Source organism: Mesoplodon mirus (genome assembly GCF_964341445.2).
Source record: "Mesoplodon mirus genome assembly, chromosome: 13".
Taxonomy (NCBI): domain Eukaryota; kingdom Metazoa; phylum Chordata; class Mammalia; order Artiodactyla; family Ziphiidae; genus Mesoplodon; species Mesoplodon mirus.
The window spans coordinates 40,729,206-40,757,133 of record NC_138989.1 but is presented as its reverse complement, the minus strand read 5'-3'; the positions used below and the strand labels follow the sequence as shown (position 1 = coordinate 40,757,133).

The window sequence follows — 27,928 nt, the reverse complement described above, 5'->3', positions numbered from 1 at the left end:
ATTAATTAATTAATTTTTGGCTGCATTGGGTCTTCGTTGCTGTGCGTGGGTTTTCTCTAGTCGTGGCGAGCGGGAGCTGCTCTTCATTGCAGTGCACAGGCTTCTCATTACAGTGGCTTCTCTTGTCATGGAGCACGGGCTCTACGCATGCGGGCTCAGTAGTTGTGGCACTCAGGCTCAGTAGTTCTGGCTTGCAGGCTCAGTAGTTGTGGCGCATGGGCTTAGTTGCTCCGCGGCGTGTGGGATCTTCTTGGACCAGAGCTCGAACCCGTGTCCCCTGCATTGGCAGGCGGATTCTTAACCACTGCGCCATCAGGGAGGTCCCCAGTGATAGCCTTTGATGGAGATTTTAATCAATAAAATCTTCCTCCTTGCCTCCCTTCACTTTTTTTTCTTATAAATTTATTTTTTTTATTTTTATTTTTTATTTTTGGCTGCATTGGGTCTTTGTTGCTGTGCGCGGGCTTTCTCTAGTTGCCGTGAGCAGGGGCTGCTCTTCGTTGCGGTGCACGGGCTTCTCACTGCAGTGACTTCTCTTGTTGCGGAGCACGGGCTCTAGGTGTGTGGGCTCAGTAGTTGTGGTGCACGGGCTTACTTGCTCCGCGGCATGTGGGATCTTCCCGGACCAGGACTCAAACCCATGTTTCCTGCATTGGCAGGCGGATTCTTACTCACTGCACCACCAGGGAAGCCCTCCGTTCACTCTTGTTTGCAAAAGAATGCAAAATACATTTCATAGTTCTGCTGGTTTCTTTCCTGTTTTCACCCCAAAAGGTCTTCCTAACTGGTACACTCTTTTCTAAAATTTTAAATAAATTCAATTTATTTTTTCCAACAAATATGTTTGTCCCCTTACTATTCTAAAGACGCCCTCTGATCAGTACTGTTCATTCAATAATAATTGTTTTATTTTCTGTTTTCCTTGCTAGACTACAAATTTTCTAAGGACAAAAACTATTTCTCAGTTACTTACGCCCTATCTCCAGCACCTGGAGTGTAGTGCCTGCCACATGGTAGCCACTCAATAAATGGTAGATGCAAATCCTCTAACCTCTCGAGTTCTCATAATTCTGAGACTCTCTTCTTCTCAGGACCAGTATTTTCCGTACTATCTGAAAATAATACTTACAGATATTTTGGATATGTTCGTTTTATTGGGCATTGTATTTAACAATAAAAAAGCTTATTCTTCAAGATCAGGCTCAAGTCCCATTACTTTGATCAACTCCACGTTATGACTGCATCCCATAATGGTAACTCTTTTCTCTGAATATGTAACATTTTTTACGTATGTACAATTTGTTTGCTCTTTATATCTTATAACATCCCTTTTATTATCTTCTTATTCTTATTTCACTCATGCTTTAACTCATTTAACACATGCTGTTCTGAACTATATATTTTATACTTCTGTGGCGACTAGTGCACACGGTACAGATGTAGACGTTCAGATCAAATGGTCAGTGGTACTTGTTTAGTAGGTGATTGATCTCAAGCTAATCATCTTAATTTGAACAAGAAAAGATATTCTTACATCTTATATAACGTTACCAATCTCGATATTTTTTTAAGTTACGGCTTTACGTAGTAGAAGTTTTTTAGAAGAATAGTTGATTTTATGTGCAGACATCTTTTTCTCCATTTTGAGGAGAGAGTACTGATTTTCTTGAGGCATTTATATAATTCCAATTGAGTATGAGATAACTTTAAAAACACCTCTTCTCATGCAGGTTAGATTATGTCTCTCATGCACGTAGTCAGATGCACTGCATTTTTTTCACCACAGGAGAGAAATTGTCTTATTTTGATATTTTCTTTATTTCCTATGACCTTAGCTTTGTCGCTAGATAGTTTTGGGACTGTTTATTCTCTCTGCTGTTTGTGTTTACTTAAAAAAAAACAAACCACACACTTAAGGCAGCACTGTTCCCAGAAGGACTAGGTTGAGGAAATGAAATGCCATTCATCCAGTTTATTTTTTTAAAATATCTTATCCCCAGTGATAGAAATATTTGAGTGAATGTTGAAAAACAGGCAAACTATATTTTCTTATGCCTCAAGTAAAAAGAAAATGTAGTTTTAAATAATTTATCAATCTGCCCTAATTAGCCAACCTATAGTAATATAAATGAAAATGTTTGTATCTTATATATTTTTAAAGTAAAATACAGTAGTTCTTTTGATGTAAAATTAAATAATCCAAAACTATTTGGATTTTCTATGTAAGCCATGGGAATAAAATATTTTTATTATTTTCCTTAGTCTTTTAACATTTGAGTCTTTTTTTTGTACAAAGTTCAGTGCATGGTATTTGGGGGCTTAAAGAGGTTTAGAGTTTACCGAGGGTAGCAGAGAGTCAGCATACGTACAATACCCATGTTCTCTATTACAAGTGGATGTGGCTACTTTTGGAGTCCAGTAGGAGAGGTCACATCCCACAGTGATATTTAAGGACGGCTCAATGGGGAGGATAGCATTATAAACTTGGCCTTGAAAAAAAAAAAGTTTTAGTTAAGTGGGGAAACTTATGAATATGAATAATTATTATTTCCATTATTCACGGAAGATGGAATCTTTAACAAAGGTTTAGAAGCAGTAAAATATAATAGGTTAATATTTCTAGGAAAACAGATATTTCCAGGAAAACCGTCTGGCTGAAGCTGACTGTTTATGGAACGATTTAAATGTTAGTCTAAGGAGCGTGGACTTTTTCTATATAAGGAGAACAATGGAAGTTTTCTGTGTTAGGGTTTAGCTTGTTAACAACAAGAAACAAGCTCTTGCCCACTAGTTTTAAAACTTACCCAATTAAAAATTGTACAGTGTAATCATGAAAACGACAGATTGTGAGCTTTTTATACATGTCTCTAAAGTTAAGCTTTTCACATATGATCTTCCAGCATCTTTCCCGAGTTCAACAATATTTTTAGTACAAAAAATAACTTTTTTTTTTCAAATTAACGGTGTCCAGTTCTCAGAGTAGGCCAGATATGTTAATATACTGGCCTTTTTGCATTTATTTATTACGGCTCAGTCTCTAAATATTAGTTGGCTAAAACATATTTGCAGTGATTCCCCAGTTGGTAACTTTTCTAGAAGCCTAGTAGTTTTCCTTTTATGTAATCAGTATGCAGACGACATTGTATAAGAGGCACACCAGTGTGAACCCACTGTCCCTGGTACGCAGCACTGCCCAGAGTATTTGCCAAAGTCCACGGTTTTTACACCGTCCCACCGTGCAAGTTAATATTAATTCTGACATCTTGTTTGAATACTAGCTTGTCAGACAAGTTATGTAACTTTTGACGCTGTTTTGGACAGAAGAATTTGACACACTCTGAATAATAGATTCTTATAAACTTGTCTTAATATATATTTCTTAGAATATCTTTTGAAAGCTTGCAGAGTCAGTTTTGTTTAAAAATTTGTAAAATTCTCCTTAAAATTTATTTAGAGATTTAATGTTTGTTTTATGCTAATCAACGAATATCTTAAGTGAGATATCTAAAACATACACAAAATTGGAGATGGTTAAGCATGTGATGGTATTTAATAAAAAGAAATGTATCCATGAATGGCTGTGCTACCATCTTCCTATCCTTTGTGCCATGAAAATGGAAAATTTCTAGGTTAGCCAGATAATTTCTGGAAGGCAGAGGCTGTGTCTGTTTCTTCTTGTGCATCTCCTCACATCCCTGGTCTCCAGCTCTGTGTAAGACATCTGTTGAGGTACTATTTAAGTCACATGGCATCTAGCATATGGTACTCTCTTTTGCTGTTTAGCAACTAAGTACAGAATAAATCTTCACAGTGTGTATCAAAGATTCAAAAAGAAAAAGTATGTAAAGTCAAAATTATTTTAGAATATAGTAGTTTTCAATTATTTGGGTATTATTAAGAATAGCTAGGAAATTCTATTCCATAAGATGAAAAATATGATAAAATGTCAATTTGGTGTTTATATCCAGATATTAATGAAGGACTCTTATTACTTTCATTCACTCTGACCTTTTCCTTTTTTTTCTTTTTTTATAAATTTATTTATTTATTTGTTTTATTTTTGGCTGCATTGGGTCTTCGTTGCTGCACGCAGGCTTTCTCTAGCTGTGGCGAGTGGGAGCTACTCTTCGTTGTGGTGCATGGGCTTCTCACTGCAGTGGCTTCTCTTGTTGCGGAGCATGGGCTCTAGGCACGCAGGCTTCAGGAGTTGTAGCACACAGGCTTCAGTAGTTGCAGCACAGGGGTTCAGTAGTTGTGGCTCACGGGTTCTAGAGCTCAAGCTCAGCAGTTGTGGCACACGGGCTTAGTTGCTCCGCGGCAAGTGGGATCTTCCTGGACCAGGGCTCGAACCCGTGTCCCCTGCATTGGCAGGTGGATTCTTAACCACTGTGCCACCAGGGAAGTCCCTGACCTTTTCCTTTTGTTGCCCACTTTTGCCTTATGAGTTTTTGTTTGTTTGTTTGTTTTTGTGGTACGCGGGGCTCTCACTGTTGTGGCCTCTCCCGTTGCAGAGCACAGACTTCAGACGCACAGGCTCAGTGGCCATGGCTCACGGGCCCAGCTGCTCCGTGGCATGTGGGATCTTCCCGGCCCGGGGCACGAACCCGCGTCCCCTGCATCGGTAGGCGGACTCTCAACCACTGTGCCACCAGGGAAACCCTGCCTTACGAGTTTTGAGAAATAATTTTTCCAAGAAAAGGACTTGTCTTTGCTAAAATAAATCATGTCATATAAAAAATTTGGAAAATGTAAAAAAGAAGAAAACAGAGCAATACAACTTTATCACTTAGAATAATGGCTAAATAATTTGTCATATGTTCTCTGTAGATTTTATTTTTCTTTCCATTTTCCATTTGAAAACTTTTGTTTCTTGATGGAACCCACTGTTTTATGGCCTAATCATTGCAAATTGCTGGCATTTGGATTTACCTGATTCTTTGTTTATTGACCTTGTTTACCATGTTTTAAGAATAGTGTTTTACGTAAATCAAAATTACTTAAAATACATAGGATGCTACAGATTTAATTGTCTTTCTCTTTTATTTTTTCTTAAAGCTTTCTTAATTTTTTTTATTTGATGGAAGGGACAGATGTGAAGGATCTAATGTATAATCAACATAAAATCCCAAGCTATTTCAACTAAGTACATTTCTGTCATATTAATCTGGACAGGATATGACATTTCACTTAAGTGACACGTGTGTATTTTACAGCTTTCTCTTGCCAACGTTATGTTATTTTGTTTGTTTGTTTGTTTTCCGTAATGGTAAAGTGGATTAAGATTTTCTTTAAGGGTCCAGGGGAGATACTGATATTATCATTTATTTCCCAACTTAACATATACTGAAAGATGCTGGACCTTGACAGGGACATATTTTTGAGAGTGAAAGACCTATTTATACGAAACGTTTATCCAAATAAGAAGTAGAGGAGGGCTTCCCTGGTGGCGCAGTGGTTAAGAATCCTCCTGCCAATGCAGGGGACAGGGGTTCAAGCCCTGGTCCGGGAAGTTCACACATGCTGTGGAGCAGCAAAGCCCGTGCGCCACAACTCCTGAGCCTGCACTCTAGAGCCCACAAGCCACAACTGTGGAAGCCTGTATGCCTAGAGCCCGTGCTCCACAACAAGAGAAGCCAACACAATGAGACGCCCACACACCACAATGAAAAGTGGGCCCCGCTCACCGCAACTAGAGAAAGCATGCACGCAGCAAGGAAGACCCAACGCAGCCAAAATTAAATAAAATAAATAAATAAATTTTTAAAAATCATATTAAAAACCTATTAATGAGATTAAAAAGAAAAGAAGTAGGGGAAGTTGAGTTAATGCCACCTTCAGATCTGTTAGCCATCATTGTCAACTACAGGATTATTTTTGTCTCTTTTTAGCACTTTGCCTTTGAATAAAATTACTTATCTAGTAATGAATATCATGAAAGGAAATGTTAATGTTTTATAAGTAATGATATCAGTCCTTCTTGACAACTGTTTTTCTTAAACATTATATATTATTTATTCCTATGAACCTTTTTTTTTTTTTTAGTAGGTCCTGGCTCTTCTCCTTTTAGGATATAGGCTTTTCTAAGTCAAGGCTTTGTTCTTTCTTTTTCTGTATTAATTTATGTGCCCTGCATACAGTAGGTACTTAATTATGATGCCCAAGGAATATACTATATGCTTTGCTTAAGGCAGCTAGAAGGAAACATGAGGTTAGTAGATATAAAAATACTTTTGTGGTCTTAGTTTACTTTAAGATTACTTAAAATCCTACTCATTTTATTTATTTTTTTATTTATAGAAATGCTTCCATCATTCCTTCAGAAAGTTGAAGTTGTCTCTGAAGCTTCTAGAGAAACTTGTGTAGCTTTGAGTGATTGCCTTAATCTCTTCACCAAACAAGAAGGGGTAGGTAGTTTGGAACTGAATTTTTAAAATAATTGTTTGGGTGTCACACTTGATCATCCAGTATATCATTGCTTTCAAACTGTCCAAAGGTAGGAGAAAATAGAGTTAATAAAGGCAACGACAGCTTCATTTTTCACCAAAAGTTAGAACTTATTTATTCTTGATTAAGCAGAATAATTCTGAAATAACTTCTGTTCATTTAATTTGTTTATGTACCCATATTTAACAAATATGTTTAAAGTTGATCTACTCAGGGTTGTTGTGACATTTTGATAAGACAGACTATGAAAATGTTCTAGAAACAAAAGGTCTCTATATGAAAAATATATACTTTTATTTAGAAAATAGATTGTTATCATACTTAGCTATGTGAACGCAGCTTAATGGATTAAATATTTTTTTGTGCTCTTTGTTGCTTGCTTTCTCCCATTTAAAAATTTGCCATTTGATCTTCCAAATATGAGTAAAAGTGGTATGCCATCCATTAGTAACTCTTTTTCTAAGGACTGAAAAGTCATTAAGGTGTGCTTTTTTTTTATTTTATAAATTTACTTATTTTTGGCTGTGTTGGGTCTTCGTTTCTGTGCGAGGGCTTTCTCTAGTTGAGGCGAGCGGGGGCCACTCTTCATCGCGGTGCGCAGGCCTCTTACTATCTCGCGGCCTCTCTTGTTGCGGAGCACAGGCTCCAGACGCGCAGGCTCAGTTGTGGCGCACGGGCTTAGTTGCTCCGCGGCATGTGGGATCTTCCCAGACCAGGGCTCGAACCCATGTCCCCTGCATTGGCAGGCAGATTCTCAACCACTGCGCCACCAGGGAAGCTCCAGGTGTGTTTTGCCTGAACTAAGATTTTTCTTTTTTTATGGTTTTTCCTTCATTTTCATGAGTTTAATGCAAGCCAAGTAGCAGTAGGCTTTGTTTTGCATTTAATTTCTACACGTTTAATCTTCAACTTTTTAGATTAAGACACCAAATTTCTTTTTTTTTTCTATTTTTTTTTAGGTTCCACATATATGTAAAATCATATGGTATTTGTTTTTTCTCTGTCTGACTTACTTCACTTAGCACAATACCTTCCAAGGACACTGACTTTCTTATTCTTGTTATAATTGATTTGTGCCTTTTGGTTAGAGATTAGGTTTTGGTGTAAAACAAGATAGATGAAAATGGTCTTATATATGTTTCTCTTATATGTAAGGATCTAAAATTTTATTTTCCCATCATTAAAATAAGAAGCCTTGTGAATTCATGTGAAATTTTAAAAATGCTCTGTTTGTTATGTATACCACAAATTCCATAATTATTTTATTTGGAGAATAAGAAAAAATATGTAATAATAATCTGAATTCATTTAAAACAAACTTACAGAAAGTCTTTCAACAGAATTCTGTTAAATACCATGGGAAAACATAATTGTTCATTAAACATGTTAAATGGTTTATTCTCCTAATGGTGTTTGAAAATATCCCTTTTCAGCATTTCTATTTTTGGTGCTTTGCAAATTTCATATTCTAGCTTGTTTAAATGAGGAATGATTTAGTGACCTAAATAAATCCAAATAGGATAATAGAATTGCAGAACATTGCAGAACAGAACAAATTATGATGTTACAGGATTCAGGTAATATTACCTTGTAAAACTAAATTCACATCTCCTGTATGGTATTTGATGAATGTATTGATAACTTTTTTGTTCTCGGGTTGTATAGTTTTAAGGTGAACACTAGATTAGAAGTACTTTAATTTCTGAAGAAGCCAACCTATCCTAATCTTAAACAGATTAAAAAAAAAATAGCCTAGGTAACCACCTCTGTGTGTAAATTTACATGTGCAAGAATATTAGCCTAAAGTTTAACCTAATTAACCTCTTTACGCCTTTAAAATTAGTCATCAGGATTAAGTAACATAATTGTAAGCAAAATGCTTAGCATAGTTTCTGACACATAGTAAGCCCTGAGTGTAAGTCCACGGTTGTTATTGTAGGATGCTGTCTAATTAACACTTGTGACCCCTTTTCTCTGATGGCATCTTGGAGCTTCTGTGTCTTTAACATTGGTTTTATCTTGTTTTGGGAGGAGGTGGTGTTGTCTAAAGAAAATTTATTTGACTGTGGAATGACTGTGTTGTGTTTCCATCCTTATTACTTATTATTTAAGAGATGATGGGCTACTTAAGTTCTCTGAACTTTGATACCTTCATCTTTCATATAAGAGAGACCATATAGAAAGTCATTAAGAGCCCTGGTCTGAAAGTCTAATGGACCTCTTTTAAATCTCAGTCTTTCCCTAACTGATTGTAGGACCTTGGGCAAGTTTCTGAAGAATGAAGATATGTAAACACCTGATGGTTAGGTGTGGAGATCAGATGTATGTAGATGAATAATATGTATATAGACCATATTAGCATATCACAAGAGCACAGAGTATTCATTTAGTAAATGGCATTTATTGTTTTTAGAGTATTTTAAGATTTTTCTTTTTAGTAGTTCTATGAAATATCAACCCTGTGGGGCCCTCAGTAGAAATCCATGGATTTCCCTCTGAGAAATACGATTATAGATGATGAGAAGGCCTGAAAAATATTTGAAAGATAAATGGCATCATTGAAGTTGGTCTTATCAGGTAGTTAAGAGTTACAACATAGGAATTTAATCGCTTAATTGAGGTCAGAGTGGAATAATTGTGCACTGTAATGCCTTATGTATCAGGCATCATAAATTTTCGTTATCCAAAAACTTTATTAGAAGAGCAGTGATAAGCTTGAACTCACATAGACCTGAGTCCAATTCCTGGTTCTGCTGTGTAATCTCTGTCTTCACCTCAGTAAAACACAATCTCCTTTTCAAAGTAGTGACCAACCAAAAAAGAGTGTTCTGAGAAGTAAATGAGATCTGATTGGCAAAACACTGCGTAGCACCTGGCACAGAATGGGGACCTGGTAGGTGTAAGTGACCCCAGCCCCAGCGGCAGAAAAAACGTTTTTATTCTAACCTTTTTTGAGGACAGTTACTCTGAATCTTACACATTTACTTCTTAAACTGAAGATTTCCTACTTTATCTCTTCTGGGTGCCTCAGGATTGTCCTTTTGTATGTTTGTAATTACTCTTTGCCTTAATACAGAGATACCGTCAGGGGATAATGTTTACAGGACTCTTTTTTGATTAAATGGCCCAATCCTGCTAATGCTTTTCAATTCCTTTTTACTCCTTATGGTTCTAAAATTTTCTTCTCTCCTGTTTTTGAGACCAACTGGGTGCTTGTCTCTAGCAGTGGAATACTGATCCCTTCTGATTTACTCATACTAATCTCCTGTTTGTTTAAAAAGAAAACCAGTAACCAAACTTGGTAAAATTATGTCCACAGTAAGAGTAAGCTGGCTTAGTGTGAGAAACTTGGCTTGACAATGAGCACAGGCTTTAGGGTCTGGGGCCTTCTGGTATGTGGGTGTTCTTTGCTTGTTTGGAGATTCTCTGATACAGCCTAGATATTCCAGGTATCCACATGACCTCTACATACATAAATGAGGCATTATGTAGGCGTATTTTACTTGAAATAACACTACTTATGTTGTCGGGAAAAAAAGGCAATATATAAGATAAGCTATAAAGTTTGTGATTGATCTACTAAAGGCAACCTTACTGTATTTTTTAAAATTTATTTATTTATTTTTGGCTGTGTTGGGTTCTTCGTTTCTGTGTGAGGGCTTTCTCTAGTTGTGGCAAGCGGGGGCCACTCTTCATCGCGGTGTGCAGGCCTCTGACTACCGCGGCCTCTCTTGTTGCGGAGCACAGGCTCCAGACGCGCAGGCTCAGTAGTTGTGGCTCACGGGCCTAGTTGCTCCGCAGCATGTGGCATGTGGGATCCTCCCAGACCAGGGCTCGAACCCGTGTCCCCTGCATTAGCAGGCAGATTCTCAACCACTGCGCCACCAGGGAAGCCCCTTTACTGTATGTTTTATGATATACTTGGGAAACATACTATAATAGAATGTGAAGGCTATGGTTTTTCTTTAACCTTGTTTTGAGAGTTCCATTCAAAAGGCTAGAAACTGGTTTCATGAATCATTGTTTCTACAGTTCTCCTCACCAGAGGTTGGTATCAGAAGTGGTCAAAATGTCATTCAGCAGTCATCATTGGTGCTCTCTGGGTCTGTGTATTATTGAGCTCCCCTTGATATTATGAGTCTAATCAGTTTTTAGTGTAAACTCACTTATAAAATGTTAAATCTCCTCACTGCTAAAGGGATGTAACCCAAATGTATGGTTGGGACGATAGTGATGCCAAGCTTTTGGTATAATGGAACGATTCAGACTCTCAGTTGGAACCAACCAAAGGTACTTGCTACTCTGGACCAGATGCTAAAGTCTTTGGAGAGAATTCATGCCCTCATGTGGACTGATAACTCTATAAAGTCATGGTTTCTAATACTCATTTAGCTTCCTGAGCTGTTCAGAGTCCTTTAATCCCTCTCTCTTTCATTTGCAATGTTTATATCTTTCAGGCCTTCACCTTTCTCTCTCTCATCTCTATTCTGACCAAAATTTATTGTCAAATGTTAGGTGATCATTGTACATGCTGCCAACTCCCTACCAGTCCCTCATTCCAATTTTTATCTTTCTTTTTTCCTTTTGTTGGAGGCATCTGTCTCCTGTCTTCAAAAACAGCTACTCTCTTCTTCTGAATTCTCCCTTGTAGCTTCTATCTCCCTACATCCCTTTCCAGTTCCATTTTTGAAAATGTGATACCTTCTGTTTCTACTTCTTTATTCCTCAACTAGTCCACTGAGACCATTCTTGCCAATATCTCCTTGTTGCTAATCAGAGAACATCTTTAAATTATCTTGCTTGTCTTTTTAAAGGGTCTGGCATTTGACTACTGCTTGCTTTTTGGAATGCTTCTCTGTGATTTCCATGGTGCCTCCCTCTTCTGGCTTCTCTTTCCTGTATAGCAACTCCTCCTCAGTCTTCTTCTAAAGCATCTTTTCTTCTGCCTGTGCTTTGCATGTTAGTATTCCCTAGGTTTCTGTGGGTGGCCTTCTCACTCAGCATTCTCCCTGGATGATTTCACCCACTCCTTCAACCCAGAAGTCCATGATGATTCAGGTATATCCACTTTGGATCTTCTGAGCTATGAACCAGTTGTATCCAGCTGCCTTTCGGACATTTACATATGGATACATCAGAGGCATTTCTAAACCAAAGTGCCTAGAACTGAGTTACCGATTCAACTCAAAGTTACCTGTTGGATAACTCAAGCCGGAAACATGGGGGCTGCCTCTGGTTCGTTCTTCTTCCTCAGCCCCATTTTTAATCAAGTCCTGTCATTTTTACTTCCTGTATCTCAGTTGTCTGTCTCCTCCAACCCAGCACACAGATTCCCCATTGCCATTCTGTTAGATAAAGTTCTCAGGATTGCTGTGTTGGATGACTGCTACCATTTCGCAATCCCAGGTTCCACCCTTCAAAATTGAGTTAATGTCCCTCCTAGTCTAGTTCCTTGCTGTTGCAGTGCTTATGACATTGTATCCTTATATATTTACTTGTCTGATTATATATTTACTTGACTGGAGCTCCTCAAGTAAGTATCTTATTTTTGTAGCGTCTGTTTCTAGCATAGTGCTTGGTATTTAGTAGACAGTTAATAAATACTTGAATAAATGAAAAATGAATGTACAAAGGAAAGAACACAAGCTTTTGGGTCAGACCAATCAGGACCTAAACTCTGCTATCTTGACCCTGAGCAAATTAATATATGTTTGGGAATTCCATTTCCAAATCTGAAAACGAGAATGCAAATGAGTTATTTTATGTGAGGTTCCTCAGTACAGTGCCTGGCACATTTTAGGTGCTTTGTAAATTGCCTTCTGAAACAAAGTAGCCTTTGTTGTTCATTGTTTTGTTTTGCTGCCTGGTACTACTTTTGCAAACTGAATTCTTTCTCTAATTTTTAGGGCCTAGGGAGAAAGATTCTGTAGCAAGGTCTCTTCTTCAGTGACAAATGTGACTTTTCAAAATGTGATAATATTTAGTCACCAACTGAGAATGAAAAAAAAAAGCCTTTTCAAAGACACCTTGAAACCTCACCGACATTAATTCCCATTTTTCCGAGTGTGGCCTTGTCTCATCTTTTACACGTTTTTCATCTGTAGTGCAAATACAGCCACCACTGCTGGAAGGGCGAACTTAAAGTACCCTAGGATCTTGTCAAAGAAATATTCAATTTTGTTCAGTATTTCTCTGCTTCCCAGAGTCGAGGACAGATTTGTATACCTTAGAAAGGTTTAAGACTACTCTTTGTTTTTCCTCACCAGAACCTCACAGTTAACGAGGAATTTCATTAGCCTGAACATCCCACTTTTAAGTATATCATGTATGTGGTGGGTCTTCCTGACCTTTACGCCTTCGTCCACCCTTTAGGGGTCGTCAGAATCAGAAACACCTATTTCACGTGAGTAGGTTTCACGTTAGTAGGGTCAATACTGTTGTTTTCCTCATTGCTTAAATGGTAGCCCAGGAAGTGTGTGAAAAATAAATATGTGCAGACTAGCTCAGTCTTTTGTTGTGGAATCGGACTGTTAATTCTTCAGTGTAAGCCTGAGTGTCAGTTACCTTCGAATGGAAGACTCCAGAAGAGAGGATCCCTTTGCTTTTCCCGGGGGGGCAGGCTGGCCATTTAAAAGTTGCCAGGGCCGCGTCCGCAGGACCGGCGTGCTCGCAGAGCCCGGGGAGCGGTGCCGCCTTCCCCGAAATCCCGGTCGAGCCGCTCGCGGGCCGCGCGCCGCTCCCGCAGCCCCCTGGCAGGTGCCTACCTGCGCCTCGGAGCGAGCGGGCGCCGCGGCGGGGCGGGGGGAGGGGGAGGGGGAAGGGGAGGAGGGACGGACGACGCCAGCCGCCCGCGGAGCCGCCCTCCGCAGGCCATTTGCCGGCGGGAGTCCTGGAGGGCGGTGGTGCGGCCGAGGGGCCATCGCGGACCTCGGGCGGCCCGGGCGCAGTCCTGGGCCGCGCCTCTGCTCGACCTCGCTGGAGCCGGGGGCGGGCCGCGCGAAGGTGACTTCAGGGAGACCTTGCGGTGCCGCCCTGGGTCGCGCCTCCGGGCTGGGCTGGAGTGGAGGCGGAGGAACAGGCCGAGTGCTTTCCTGCTGGAGCCTAGAGGAGCGCCGGGCGGAGCGCGGCGCCGCCAGGGAGCCCCGGCCCAGGTGGGTGGGCGAGTGCCTGCGCCGGGGCAGCTCGGGGACACCGGGGAGGGAAGGAAGAGGGTGGCCCGACGAGATCCAGGGATGTAAGTGGATCCAAGCAGAGTTGGGCGCGAGTGTGTGGAGCGCAGCGCGGCCGCGGGCGTGTGGGGAGGGGTGCGCGAAGCCGGGGACCTTGCCCGCCCGGCCGGCTGTGTGTTTGCATCGGTTCCTGCGGGAAGAGCCGCTGAGGGGTAAAGCCCGTGAACAGATATTTTTTTCGGCTAAATACTGGTAGTAGGTCAGGTAGGGCCGGAGTAGGAGGAGTAAGGCACTGAAAGACATTACTGACCTAAATAACCTTACAAGTTAGTGATTTTTCGCATGTCTCAGCCCTGGCAGACATTGAGATGAACTTACCATCCGCTGTTCAGAGGCCGCTAAAATTCCCTGAAAAAACGAGGAGGGGAAACGCTTGAGTGGATTGAGAAGAGAAAGGGAAATTATACTAGGGTTGGGGAGTGGGGAGGTGGCTTTAACTTTGTTTTGATTAGGGATTTTTGATTACTCATAGGCTTTCTTTGTAGCCTAAACCAGTGGAGAATCATGGTCCCCAGCATTCACAGCATGTGGCTAGTTGTTTTGTGTTTTCTGTTGTGCAGGTTTTTTTCTGGATTTGGAGGGAGGGTGGTACTAAGGAGGGGAAGATGCCGGGGAAGAGCTTTCCAGCTTTTGAGAGTTATTAAAGCTATTAAAAGTTTCTTAATTTTAATTAGGTTCAAAGACAGAATGAAGGCATTTCATTTAGAAGACAGCATTGCTTAGCAGGAATCTTTTGCAAAAGAGAAAAATGCTTGAAATGCGTGTTGGTGGAGTAATGTGTAGGCTAGAATATAGGGATCTAAATATAAATTTTCTTTTCAGTTTGAGAACACACCAAAGTTAATCTCCGGTCCAAATAATGTTTGATTTTGACCCGGAAGCTGATGACTTCGGCAAGTTAGCTTAGCTTGAATTGAGTAGATGTTTAATCTGAACATGAAGACCCAGAGAGCTATTTTAGCCTTTGTCCCAGTACTACTTTTTACTAGATTGGGGGCCTAAAGGGATTTGTATCACTGTGAATATAATTGCAGGACTCTAGTCTTCCCTCTTTAGGAGCTCTTTAAGCATTAATTTTAGGGGATTTCATTGATAATGAAAGTGAACCCCATAATGGCCCTTCCCGTAGTTGTGCACTGTGCAGAACGGGGAGAAATTAAAAAGCTTATTAGGTTTTCCATATTAAAAGCAAATGCATCTACTGATAATCAAGGTAGTATATAAATATGATCCAAGCACATATTAAATATTATACATACTTCATAAAATAATTATGTAGCACCATACTTTAAGCTCTATGTACAGTTTTTGACTTTGTCATTTACATTCTCTTAAAAAGGATTGTGATTTGTGGCTGTGTAGTTATAAGAAGGTTATAAGAAAACTTCTAATTCCTTTAAAAAGTAGGAATTTAGAATTTTTACTTAGTCCACATTATTCCTGAATTTTTAGCTTGTTGTGTATATAATCCAGAAGTGTACTGCTACAACTTAGTTTTGGAAGCAGCTGGGACATAGGTTAAATAAATGTGAAGTTTGTGTAAAATGAAGCTGGTTTGCATTTTGGTAACTTTTGTGAAGTTTTTGAACAGAAATACATAAGATTTTAATTAGTAGCGTGAAGTGTGTGTGTTTGTGTGTATGTATTAGCCTTGTGATGCTTGGTATGACCCAAGATCTATCATCATGAGTTTTTGTATCTCACAATAGTACCAAGACTGTAACCTGGATGCAGTTGTGTTTGTCTGGTTCACTGCCATTTTCCAATCAGAGTGCAGTGTCCGACTTCTACTCTAGCTAATGAGTTTTGAATGAGTTATAGGCAGACATAATTTTCCTCTCATTTTAACTTCAGTGTTAAGGATGTAACCCCTATACAACTTTATAATGGTCCACCATACATTTGATATCTATTACTTTATGTAAAATTTTCCCCTTAATTCAATAAGTATTTACAGAATGTTCATCTTGTCAGATACTGCTCTACCAGCCTGTCTTCATAAAACTTAAGAAATTACTGCAGGAGCCAGATGACTTGACTAGGTTCTTACAGAAAGCACAACATATACAGGGGGAAGAGAAAGGGATGAATTCCAGCAAATAGTTCATTAAGACTGGAACAGAGTGGGATAGGTAACGAGAAAGTCAAGGCTAGATCAGTAGAAGCAGGATCGGTCTTCTTGAAAGACTGTAAAATATGCCTGAAGAGTTTGGATTATTTTGGGCAGTTAGAATCACTGAGAGATTTTAATGGGGGGGGAGATTTAATCAGATTTGTTCCTTATGAGAAGGATTAGAGGGCAGGCCTGAAAGCAGAGTGGCCAGGTGCAGGAATTCGAGAGAGAGATAATCAGAGTCTGAGCCTAGTTGGTGGTTGTGGAAAAGGAAAGGAAGATACAGAGCAGAGAGAAGAGAGACTTTGAGATAAAACAATATGAGTAGGAGCTGATCATAGTTTGAGTGTGAGGAATGAAGCCGGTGGAGTTAGATGACCCCACATTCATGGCGTAAGTCACCGGATAGAAGGTGACTGAAGTAGGGAGGAAAGGGGAGGATGAGTTCACCTTTGAACACGATGACATCTGAATAAGGTCATCCTGACTTGTCCAATAAAAACTTGGGAATCTTTAGTACTGGGAGTCCCCTGATTAAACATGGTGATCGAGGCTGAAGGAGTAAATAATAATACTAGAAGTGTCGTTTAAAAAAGTTTGAAATCAAACGATGAATACTATCAGTGGAAGAAAGAGAGCCAGTGGAATGCACTGAGGAAAAGCATCCTGGGGGGCCAGGGGACAAGAGGTCCAAGAAGGTGAAGCAGCAACTGAAACGCACCTGTTCGATTTGGTAGCCAGGTGTCTTTGATGAGGGAAGTTTTAGAAGCTTGACAGCATGAAGCCTGACTGCAGTGAGCAGAGGAGTGAGTGGGGAGTAGAAAGTAAAAATAATGAAGATAGACTGGAGTTCAGTATCTGTAGACAGTCCGTGAATAATTACAGTTTTGTTCCTTTCTTTCAGTCCTTACACCTCTGATTTATTTTTCTTCTTTCTACTATACTGGTTAGGGCCTTCAGGACAATGTTGAATAGCAGCCGAGGTGGTGGGAATCCATGTTCATCCCTGGTATTTAAAAGGAATCTAGGGCCTCCCTGGTGGCGCAGTGGTTGAGAGTCCGCCTGCCGATGCAGGGGATACGGGTTCGTGCCCCGGTCTGGGAGGATCCCATATGCCGCGGAGCGGCTGGTCTCGTGAGCCATGGCCGCTGAGCCTGTGCGTCCGGAGCCTGTGCTCCGCAACGGGAGAGGCCACAACAGTGAGAGGCCCGCGTACAGCAAAAAAAAAAAATAAAATAAAAGGAATCTAATAATTCCATGTTAAGAAAGGTATTTGGTGCATATCATTTATCAGGTTTAATGAAGTTCCCTTTCATTCTTATATAGTTGAGTTTTTTTTTTATCATGAAAGGATGTTGAACTTATCAAATGTTCATTTACCAAGAGAATCATGAGGTTTTTGTTTTATTTGTGAAGGTGGCAAATTATCTTTTTAGATTCTTTTTATTGATAAGCCATCCTTGTGTACCTGGACCAAACCTAATCTGGTCATAATGTATTATTTTTAACATTCTCCTCAATTTGATTTGTTTTGGTTTTTAACATCTGTTTATAAGTGAGATTGGCTTGTAATTTCCTTTTTTTGTTGTCCTCATCAGAGTTTATTATCAAGGTTACACTGGCCTCATATAGTGAGTTTGGGAGTATTCTCTCTTTTGCTGTTCTCTGGAAGAGTTGTATAAAATTGAAATGGCCTGTTCTTTGAAAATTTAGTGGAATTTTCTTATAAAACCACCTTTGTGAGTTTTTTTTGGGGGGGGACCAATTAGATGTATTTAATGGTTATGGTGCTATTTTAGTTTTCTATTTCTCTTTGGGTCAGTTTTGATAAGTTACATCTTTCGAGGAATTTTATCCTTTCCATTTAAGTTTTGAAATTTGTTGTTATAAGGAAGTTCATAATATTCTTTTTTTTTTTTTTTTTTTTTTGCGGTACGCGGGCCTCTCACTGCTGTGGCCTCTCCCGTTGCGGAGCACAGGCCCTGGACGCGCAGGCCCAGCGGCCATGGCTCACGGGCCCAGCCGCTCCGCGGCATATGGGATCCTCCCGGACCGGGGCACGAACCCGTATCCCCTGCATCAGCAGGCGGACCCTCAACCACTGCGCCACCAGGGAGGCCCCATAATATTCTTTTATTGTCTTTTTAACTTATGTTCATTCTGTAATTATGTATTCCCTTTTCTAATCTTTTTCCATTTTCTTTCTTGTAATGTTTATTTGGCTATTTCCAAATGAATTTTGCTCTCTTTGTAACATCAGTCTCATTAAGGCTTTGTTTATTTGATTATTTTTCAAAGAACTGTCTACGTTTTATCTCTCTTACCTTTTTCTTTTAAATTTCTATAGTTATCTCTATCACTTTTCCTTGAGTTTATTTTCTTCCTAGTATCTATACATTTATTATTCTCTGTCTCCTTAAAGTGGATAATTTGTTCAAAATTTGTTCCTTTCCAGATTTCAATTCTAGATTTCAATTTTCAATACTAATTCTAGTATTTTGTCATATAGTGAATATATCACTGCTAGCTTCATCCATTACTTTGATGATTTTATAGACTTGAATAATACATTTCCTAGACTTCATCATTCCAGACAGAGAACTACTAATGTATGTAGAGTACTGCCCTCCTAATATTTAAAATACCTAAAGTTTCTGCAAGGTTTTGACTACTTCCAATTTTTTTTTTTTTCTCTTACCCAACTTGTTTTCATTGTTTGGCATTTCTCTCCATTTCTCTTCCCCACCTGCTGCTCAGCTTCTTGCTCTTTTTCCCTCACCCCCTCTTTTCTACCCCTAGATACTTTGTGCAGTGGAAGAAGAATGATCGTCTCCCCTTGCCCTCTGCCCCCACTTTTTTCTTCTGTCTCCCGGTTTTCTACACTCTAACCACCCCCCCCATACCTGCAGGATTTTTCCATTATCTGCTCAACATTGTCCATCTTGCTCTTTCCTTCTCCTTAGAACCCTGGCTCCAGCACCAAGGAGGAAAAAGAAGATAATTTGTGTCTAATTTTCTTTAGATGCTCAAAGGTTCATCATTATGTACCTGATGATTTTTGTTATTCCTAATACAGTCCAACTGATGGCAAAGTTAGGGAGAGTATAGGGCAGGCCTAGGAAGATGGCATAGATGGTAGAGTCTGAGCTCCTATTACCTGGAGTCCTGAAATATGGGCTCCGGTATTAGTGACTTTTTCCTTGCTGTCTGACTCTGGGCCTCCTGTGTAACAGGGTTATTAGCACAGACCCCTTCTCTCTGTTTCATGAGTTGCTGTGACACTCAAATGAGATAAGGATAAACCCATCAGTTTTATGTTAAGACAGTCTTCCCGAGCTTTATTTTCAGAAAAATATCTTGAAAGGATTTTTTGCTCAATTCAGGGACAGAGAAGTGGCGTTCAAGTGGTTTGTGACCTGGGGTGCTGGATCAGAGAAACCCTAGTGGGAAGCAGCCGGTGGTGGTAGGAATGACCAGAGCACTGGAGCTCCGCCCAGTGGTTGAAAGGGATTCAGAGGAGGTGTCTGTCCTCTGGGGAAGGGAGCGCATAGCCTCCCCAGATGGAGAAGTGGACACGTTGTTACATCCAGTGGTTGGATCCTGAGCTGCAGTGATACCATCTGTTCCTTTACCTATCTTTTTATTTGCCACATTCAGGACACTGTGCCTTTTTGAGGTACTTGAGAAATCACCCTTCACTTAAAATGTTGGTATGAGGGAGATTTTGTTGTTCTGGGTTCTGGACAACTGAATTGCAAATGAAGTGTAGGAATATAATTCTCCTTAATAAAATTTCTTAGAAATGATTTAACTTTGAATATTTTCTTCACTTATTTTTGTTACTTTATTTTGTGGTATGGATGAGTTGTTTAAAGTCATAGACTCAATCTTAGATTGTAGAGCATCTACAAGTCTGGTGATTTTCAGGTTTTATTGGGTGCCAAAGTAGATGCCAGTGTACGATGAGAGAGGTAAGAGTAAAAGCACCTCCTCATCCACTAAGGTGCCTCCATACAACACAGTTTGAAATGATTGTTACGGTTGATCTTGTCGCCTCCATTCTTACAGGTAAGAGCAGGGCCTGGAGAGAGGGTTCGATACCTCCCCGAGTTTATGTAGCTAGGAGGGGCTACACTTAGAGCCAGATCCAGGGATCTGCCTCCAAATTCAATGCTGAAGAACAACACACTATATCACACACAGCTTGATTTAGGAAAATTCATCCGTTAGAGAAGACAGTCCACCTTGTTTCAAAGCTGATGTGGACATTTATAAGCTAATTTCTCGATTCGACAAAAGGATACTAACTTTAAAAATAATCAGATGGCCAAGAATATTTCAGTGTCTTTGGATTATGCACAGAATACCTGTATTCCAGGTTCACAACAGGAAACACTCTCCATCTTTTTGTGAAAATTTTGCTTAGTCGAGGTTACATTTTTGGAATATATAGAATTTATCCATGTCTCTAGATGTTCTAAATTTATCCTAAATTTAAACCATCAGAATGCTACAGCCTGGGTTATATTTTCTTGATTTTCTGAAAAATGTCCCTCACTGAATTTTAAGTTGGAATTACACCCTCCATTTCTATTCAGGGGCATTTCAAAACAATTTAGCTTAAGGGGCATTATTGATTATTTTGCCCTCGAATACTCTTAATCCCCTATATATTATTACCCTGAATGAGAAATTAGAGCTAAGGACAAAGAGGGAGTTTGTTTTCCCTAAAGAAGTGATATATTTTTTCCTTGTGGACAATTAAAAGGGCATAATTGTATTTCTCTTTCTGTTTTGGCCTTAAGAGAATTCAGAGCCAAGTTTGTGGCTTGTCCATGGTATCTGTGTAGACGCCATCACTTGTAGGTCTTACCCCATTATTGTATCAGAAGTTGTTCTGTGTTTTCATAGCCTCCCAGTTTGGAAATCACTGGATTACAACATTGTCTTGTGAATTGGTTGGACGTGGCTGTGCCCCAGAGTGCATTCAGATATGATGATGATAATTTGGGGATTTTTCTGCAAGTAGTAAGTACTAAGTAAATAGTTGTTAAAACATTAGGAACAGATTTGTACTTAATACTGTGGTTTTATTTTATGTGAAGAACATATACATTTTGATATTAGTTGACTTTGTAATAGATCATTTCAAGGACCCAACTTAAACTATGTGATATGTTACAACGGGAGCCTTTTTTTTTCATGGTAATGCAAATCAAACTATTTTATATTTGGAGAAAAAAATTTTAATTATTTTATTTGTGCTAGAATTTGCATAGCATAAAATTTACCATCTTAACCATTTATAAGTGCATAGTTCAGTGACACTAAGTACATTCATATCGTTGTGTAACCATCACCACCATGCATCTCCAAAACTCTTTTCATCTTCCTAAACTAAAACTCTATACACATTACACAATAACTCATCCATCATTCCCCTCTCCTCCTAGCCCTTGGAAATCATGCTGCTACTTTCTGTCTCTCTGAATTTGACTACTTTAGGAGTCTCATATAAGTGGAATCATACAATATTTGTCTTTTTGTGACTGGCTTATCTCAGCATAATTCCTTTAAGGTCCATCCATGTTGTAACATGTGTTAGAATTTTCTCCTTTTTTAAGGCTGAATATTATTTCGTTGTATATATATATATACTACATTTTGTTTATCCGTGCATCCATCAGTGTTGTATTTGGGTTGATTCAACCTTTTGACTGTTGTAAATAATGCTGCTGTGAACATGAGTGTACAAGTATCTCTTTGTGTCTGTGCTTTTAATTCTTTTTAGCATATTACTAAGAAGTGGAGTTGCTGAGTCATGTGGTAATTCTATTTTTAATTTTTTGAGGACTCGCCATACTGTTTTGCATAGTGGCTGCACCATTTTACATTCCTACCAACAGTGTGCGAGGGTTCTAATTTCCCTACATCCTTGCCAACACTTTTTCTTTCCTGGGTTTTGTTTTTGTTTTTATAGTAGCCATATAATTGGGTGTAAGAAAATAATTTTTTTTTAAGTGGAGTTAACCATGTTTGCTATCCAGATGTTGACCTCAGGGTTGCCAGACTCTACACTGGCTCATAACCGCCCTGCAGAGCAGTGCTTTCTCATTATTATTCAAACCATTCAGAAGTTACCCTGGTTCAAGTGTAGCGGAGGGTGCACAGTGCCAGTTCTCCTTAGTCCCTTGTTTCCCCTTCAATCAGTAAAAAACAACTGCACAAAGCAGGGATGTGGTTTCCATGGACTGTAGACTTGGTTTAAGTTCATATATCTGTATTATACTTTTATGTTATCTTTCTGTACTTTAGATACCAAATGTCGATTTGCTGTTGTATTTTGAAGGATAATTGCTCAATTGAAAAGAATTTTATCTTGTCTACAAAGGAAAATGAAAGCGCAGGTATGTTTGAATTGTGGTAGATATAAAATATGAGACAAGGAAATTGATATACAATTGATCCTTGAACAACGTGGGTTTAAATTGCACAGATTCACTTACATGCCAATATTTTTGAATAGTAAATACTGCAGTACTACATGGTCCGTGGTCGGCTGAATTAGCAGATGTGGAGGAACCTTGGATATGGAGGGTGGGCTATAAGTTATACATGGATTAACCCCTGCATTGTTCAAGGATCAACTGTACTTGAGAAAAATCAAGCCTACCTTCACTTGTACAGGGGAACTAATCAAGGAAAATATGTGTTACTCAAAATCAGAGCACAATTATCCTCAGCGTTAGAATTGGACAGGTAATTTAACATTCTATAATGAAATTATTATTATTTGATCTTTAGCCATTTTTAGGAGTATAAAATTTCTATAAACCTTGAAGTCAAAGGAAAATTTTAAAAATAAGATGAAAACTTGGGAAAATGTAACCACAAAATTATAAAAAGAGATCTTAGAAGTTACCTAATTTTTATTATTTGCAAGAATCCTCTCTCCAACTTCCTGCCAGCCAGATGGTCCCTTTATGTGCCATGTAAACACTGCCGTCGATGGACATACAGGCAGGGGGTGCCAGTGGTTACAGGCTTGGAGCTTGGGTCAAACCCAGACCTGGGTTTGAGCACTGGCTCCATCATTTACTGGTTCTGCGATCCTAGGCAGGTCGTGTCATCTCAGTGAGCTTGAGTTTCCTCATTGTTAATAATACCTAGTTCATAGGATTGTGGGAGGATTACATGAGGTGGCACACCAAGTATTTACCATAACATCTGGCATATAGTAGACGTACCTAGATGTTAGCTCTTGCTCTTCTACCTGCTACTACTACTTTTATACATGAATAATCTTTCAGGGCCACCCAGTCTACTGTAGGAAAACTATAAATACTAGAAAGTTAAAACTTACATTAAGGCAAGGTTTTTCCTCTTCTTTTTCCTTCTTCCTTCTCTTTTTTTTTTTTTTTTTTAAATTCATGGTTTCAAGTCTGTGCTCTGCAGCATCACAAAAAAGTGAAAGGAATTGCCTCTTGTGACAATTCATCAGCTTTTGGAGCAACCAATAAATTCTTCTTCCCCAGCCAGGCATCTCCAAGTGTCTTCAGCAGTTATTCCTATGTCAGGCTTTCCAGATCCTTTCTTCTTACTCTTCACCGATTGCCCTCAGGTTTTGTGCCCTCCAGAAATGAGCCTGGCGTCCCACATGAAGTTGGGGCACAGAACATGGCCCTTCACAGTTGGCTTTCCGTCCTGCTCCCGGGAAGGAACCTCTAAGGCTATGATGGCCTCCACACCTGCCTCTCTGGCCTCTCCGGCCTCTCCTTTGCTTCACTCTTGCCCCACTCGCTTTGTTCTGAGGACGGTGGCCTCCTGTTGTGCCACAGACTCGCAAGCTCCTTCCTACCTCAGAACTTTGCTCTCCCTCTGCCTGGAGCACTCTTCTCCTGATACGTGCCCTCCTCTCCCTCACCCTGGCCTTTAATCCAGTGGCGCTTGCCCGGTGAGTCCCCTGGCCACCCTGGTTCCCGGGTCTCCTTTTCCCCCCCCAGCTTTATTTTTGTTGTTAGCGTTCTCCACCACCTAACACACTGTGTATTTCACTCCATTACCTGTTTCTTCCCACTTGGTAGACTGTAAGTCCTCTGTGTGCAGGTATTTTTGTCTGCTTTGTTCACTGCTGATTCCCTGCAGCCTGGAATGCTGGGCATGGTGTAGGTGGTTGATGAATATTTGTGGCATGAAGAGCACAATGGGAGGATTGACTCCCCTCTATGAAGAAGTTGCGTCATACTAGGCTGGGAAGGGGTGCTTGGGCACCAGTTGAGTCATGGGTCCTTTTTTTGTTGTTTGAAAAAATCGGAAAAAATTTTTAAGTGTACTTAAAGAAGGAAAAATTAGAAGCCATGTTCATTATTTTAAGACTTTGGGAATTTTCCAGTCACTTTGTTTGCTTAATCAATATTTTATTGAATACATAACCTTATTTGCTCATAAGATTTTTGTTTTGTAAAAATCAATATTGGTCACTAAAACAAGGATATTTATTCTTTAAGTATAACTTTACAGAGCTTTCCAAGTAGTGGACTTAAGAGTAATGATCTTTTCAACCCTTAGAATGGCCAGAGCCCCAAATCAGGTTCTTGGTCTCTCCTGTGTGCCATACAAAGGTTGTTTTCCATGTGTGCCAGGACTTGCAAAACTTGGGAAGCGCTGCTTTAGACACATAAAATGTTTTCTTCAGATGGAGTTAACATCTGCTGAGCTGTGATTCAAGCATATTTTAGTCATCCCCTCCCCCCCACCCAGTTTGAGAACCATGAAAACACTTGGCAAAACAGAATAAAACATCAAAATTCTGTAAAAGCAAAGTTATTATCTCTGTGGACTTAATAATGTTCAACAAAAAGATATTTCCAGAGACAGAGCTGAAGGCATTAAAAGAGGGGATCGTGGTGTAGCTGTGCAGTGGAATAGTCCTCAGCAGTGAAAAGGAAAGAACTGCTCATACTTGCAACAACATGAATGAATCTGAAAAACATTGTACTGAGTGAAAGGAGCCAGACACAAAGGAGTACACTCTGCACGATTCCATTTATTTGAAGTTCAAGAGCAGACAAACCTAAAGCATAAGTTACAGAAATCAGAGCAGTGGTTTGCAGGGCTGGGGACAACAGGGAGAGTGAGGGGACCTGGGGGAAGGAGAGAAGAGAGATGGTCTATATCTTTATAGCGGTGCTGGTTATGTGGGGTGTACGCTTGTGACTGTTCATTGAACTCTACATTTAAAATTGATGTATATAATCTCTCAATAAAGTTAATTAAAAAAATTAGAGTTGGTAGGGCGTTACCTTTTCTAGTTATTTTCACCAACAGAACTGTCAGCTACAGAGCCCTTGAATAACATCTGAAAATAAGATATGTTTAGATTATGATTAAACTTCTCTGCTTTTAAAAATGGTTGTTTACCTCCTGCGGGATTATCTCTAAAAAAAGAAATGTATTTCAAGGATACATAAGATATATAAATCTGTGTTGAGTGATTACATAAGAGTAAGCTATTTTTAGGTAGAAGCTTTGCAGCCATGATGAAGCAGGAGCGTGCTTAACAGAATCTCAGATCGGGTTTCTATAGTAGATGGCTGAGAGAGCCATGCGCGCTGCATTATAGGAGAGTACCTTGTAAGCACCATTTTGTTTTTGATGCAATGCAGATTTTTCACATTTGCGATTTTGATGCAAAAATCAATTCCTAAATAGACACATTTAAAGATACTTTGCTAATTGTAAAATTATGAGAGATTTATGAAAGACACACACACACACACACACACACACACACATATATATAATATAGAGCTATTTTCTATAAAGCATAGGGAAGAATATAAACACCAGAGCCCAGCAACCACTGACAGGAGGTTTTGGTTTGTCTTAGTTTGTTTGTATTGGCAAATACACAAATACAGCGGACATTGCAGTTTGATATCCTATGTTGTTTCAGTAGTATCAGAGTATTTTTCTTTGTCATGCATATTCTTCGAAAATATGTTTGAGTAAGAAATGTATTATTTTGACTTCCATTGTCAGTAAGTGAGTGGTCTTTTCATTATGCCCTTACTATTGCTAAATATTCTCATTTTTTTATAGCTTTATTGAGGTTATAATTGACAGACAATAAATTGCACACATTTAAAATGTAGTTCAGTGAGTTTGGATGCACGTTTACATTGTAAAACCATCATCACTTTCAGGATTAGGAATATTTCTGTTACTTCCAAAAGTTTATTCCTGCCTGTTGTGGTACCTCCTCCTCTTCCTTCTACCCCCGTCCACAGGCAGCTAATGATCAGCTTTCTATCACTAATTAATTAGTGCTCAGTAGGCATTTTCTAGAATTTTACATATATGGAATCATACTTTTATGGGGGTGGAGAAGGTTCAGCTTCTTTAATAATTATTTGCAGATTTATCCATGTTGTTGCTCGTAGCAATAGTTCATTCTTTTTTATTGCAGAATAGTGCTCCATTTTATGGCTGTACCACAGTTTATTCACCTGTTGATGGACATTTGGATTGTATCCAGTTTTTGGCTACTGCAAGTTTTTGTGTGGACCTAACCTTTCATTTCTCTTAGGTATCAATAAATACTTAGGAGCAAATAGAATGGCTGGATCATATGGGAGGTGCATATTCGTGGGGGCTTTTTTTTGAGTTTGTTTTTTAATTTAAAAAAATTATAGTGTTTATATAACGCTATAATTAACTGTTTTGAGCAAACCGTAAAATTAACTCTTTTGACCATAAGGTGCATTGGCACTTGGTAATTCACAATGTTGTGTAACCATCACTCTATCTACTTCCAAAACATTTTCATCCCAAAAAAGAACCCTGTACCCATTAAGCACTCACTCCCCATTTCCACCCTTGCCCCCAGCCCCTAAAAATGACTAATCTGTGTTTTGTCTCTATGGATTTGCCTGTTGGGGGCATTTCTTATAAATGGAATCATTCAGTGTGTGAGCTTTAGTGTCTGGCTCCTTTAGCCTAATGTTTTCCAGCATCGTGTGCATTGTAGCATGTATCAGTACTTTATCTTAATGACTGAATAGTATTCCATTGTATATATACAACACATCTTATTCATTCATTCATTTATGGACGTTTGGGTTGTTTTTACCTTTTGGCTATTGTGAATAGTGTTACTTTGAACACTTTTGTACAAGTATTTGTTTGAACATGTTTCAGTTTTTTGGGGTATATACCTAAGAGTGAATTTTCTGGGTCATATGGTAATTCTGTGTTTAGCTTTTTTTGAGGAACCACCAAACTGTTTTACACAGCATCTGCACCATTTTACATTCCCACCATCAGGGCACAAGGGTTCTTTTTTTCCCCATCCTCACCAACACTTATTGTCCTAGTGGCTGTAAAGTGATACCTCATTGTTATGATTTGCATTCTTCTAATGACTAAAGATGTTGAGCCTCTTTTCATATACTTGTTGGCCATTTGTATATGTTTGGAGAAATGTCTGTTCAAGTTCTTTGCTCATTTTAAAATTGGGTTGGTTGTGTAAAAAAATTTGGTCAAAATAAATACTCCATCAGGACATTGCATTTATACATAAACACAGTTTTTCCATAAAACATTTTTATTTAGTTATTTATTATTGAGAATATATCTTCTTTGATACATTTTTCCCTTAGAGTTTCATTAAAAAAAATACTAGTTCTTATAGTTCATTATTCAAACATGGTTTAGCCAAGACATGTTCAAAGCAGCTGTAATGTTCTATAGGGCAAACATCCCACACTAAATTGTTTTTTCATATCTTCAGCAATTTTTTCTGTCTTACAGCAGTATTTTCTGACAAAGGAATATATCTTAGTTTTTCATCACACTATTTTCTGTCTACTATTTTTTTGTAATTTGAGAATAGGTATTTCCTTAAGTGATTTGTAGCTTTTTGTCTTTTCTATTAAAAACCGTTAAAGGAGTTGCTAAACATTTTATTACATTTAGTGAAGAAATTGAAAAGGTAAAGCTCTGGACTGAATGTCATGTAACTTTAAACATCACTGAAGAAATTTGGGGAAGTTTATCTTCACCCTCTGGATGCTTAGCTTCTAAATGTTGAGACAAATGTCATGACTTCATGTGCTCATTAGTTTATATCTCAGGGCATAAT

General features: G+C 39.1%; 1 protein-coding gene across 7 annotated transcripts in view; it reads left to right on the top strand.

Moving 5' to 3' along the window:
• Window positions 1-27,928, top strand: part of OSBPL1A (oxysterol binding protein like 1A) — a 220,494-nt gene that overhangs the window by 80,125 nt on the left and 112,441 nt on the right. For 4 of the 7 annotated variants that reach the window (XM_082640441.1, XM_082640439.1, XM_082640438.1 and 1 more), the window contains one exon: window positions 6,298-6,404. In XM_082640441.1, the coding sequence (XP_082496567.1) occupies window positions 6,298-6,404 (107 nt within the window). Of the gene's footprint in view, window positions 1-6,297; window positions 6,405-13,302; window positions 13,596-22,106; window positions 22,194-27,928 lie in introns of those variants that run through there. The other 3 variants (XM_082640444.1, XM_082640443.1, XM_082640442.1) reach the window with 3 other exon arrangements.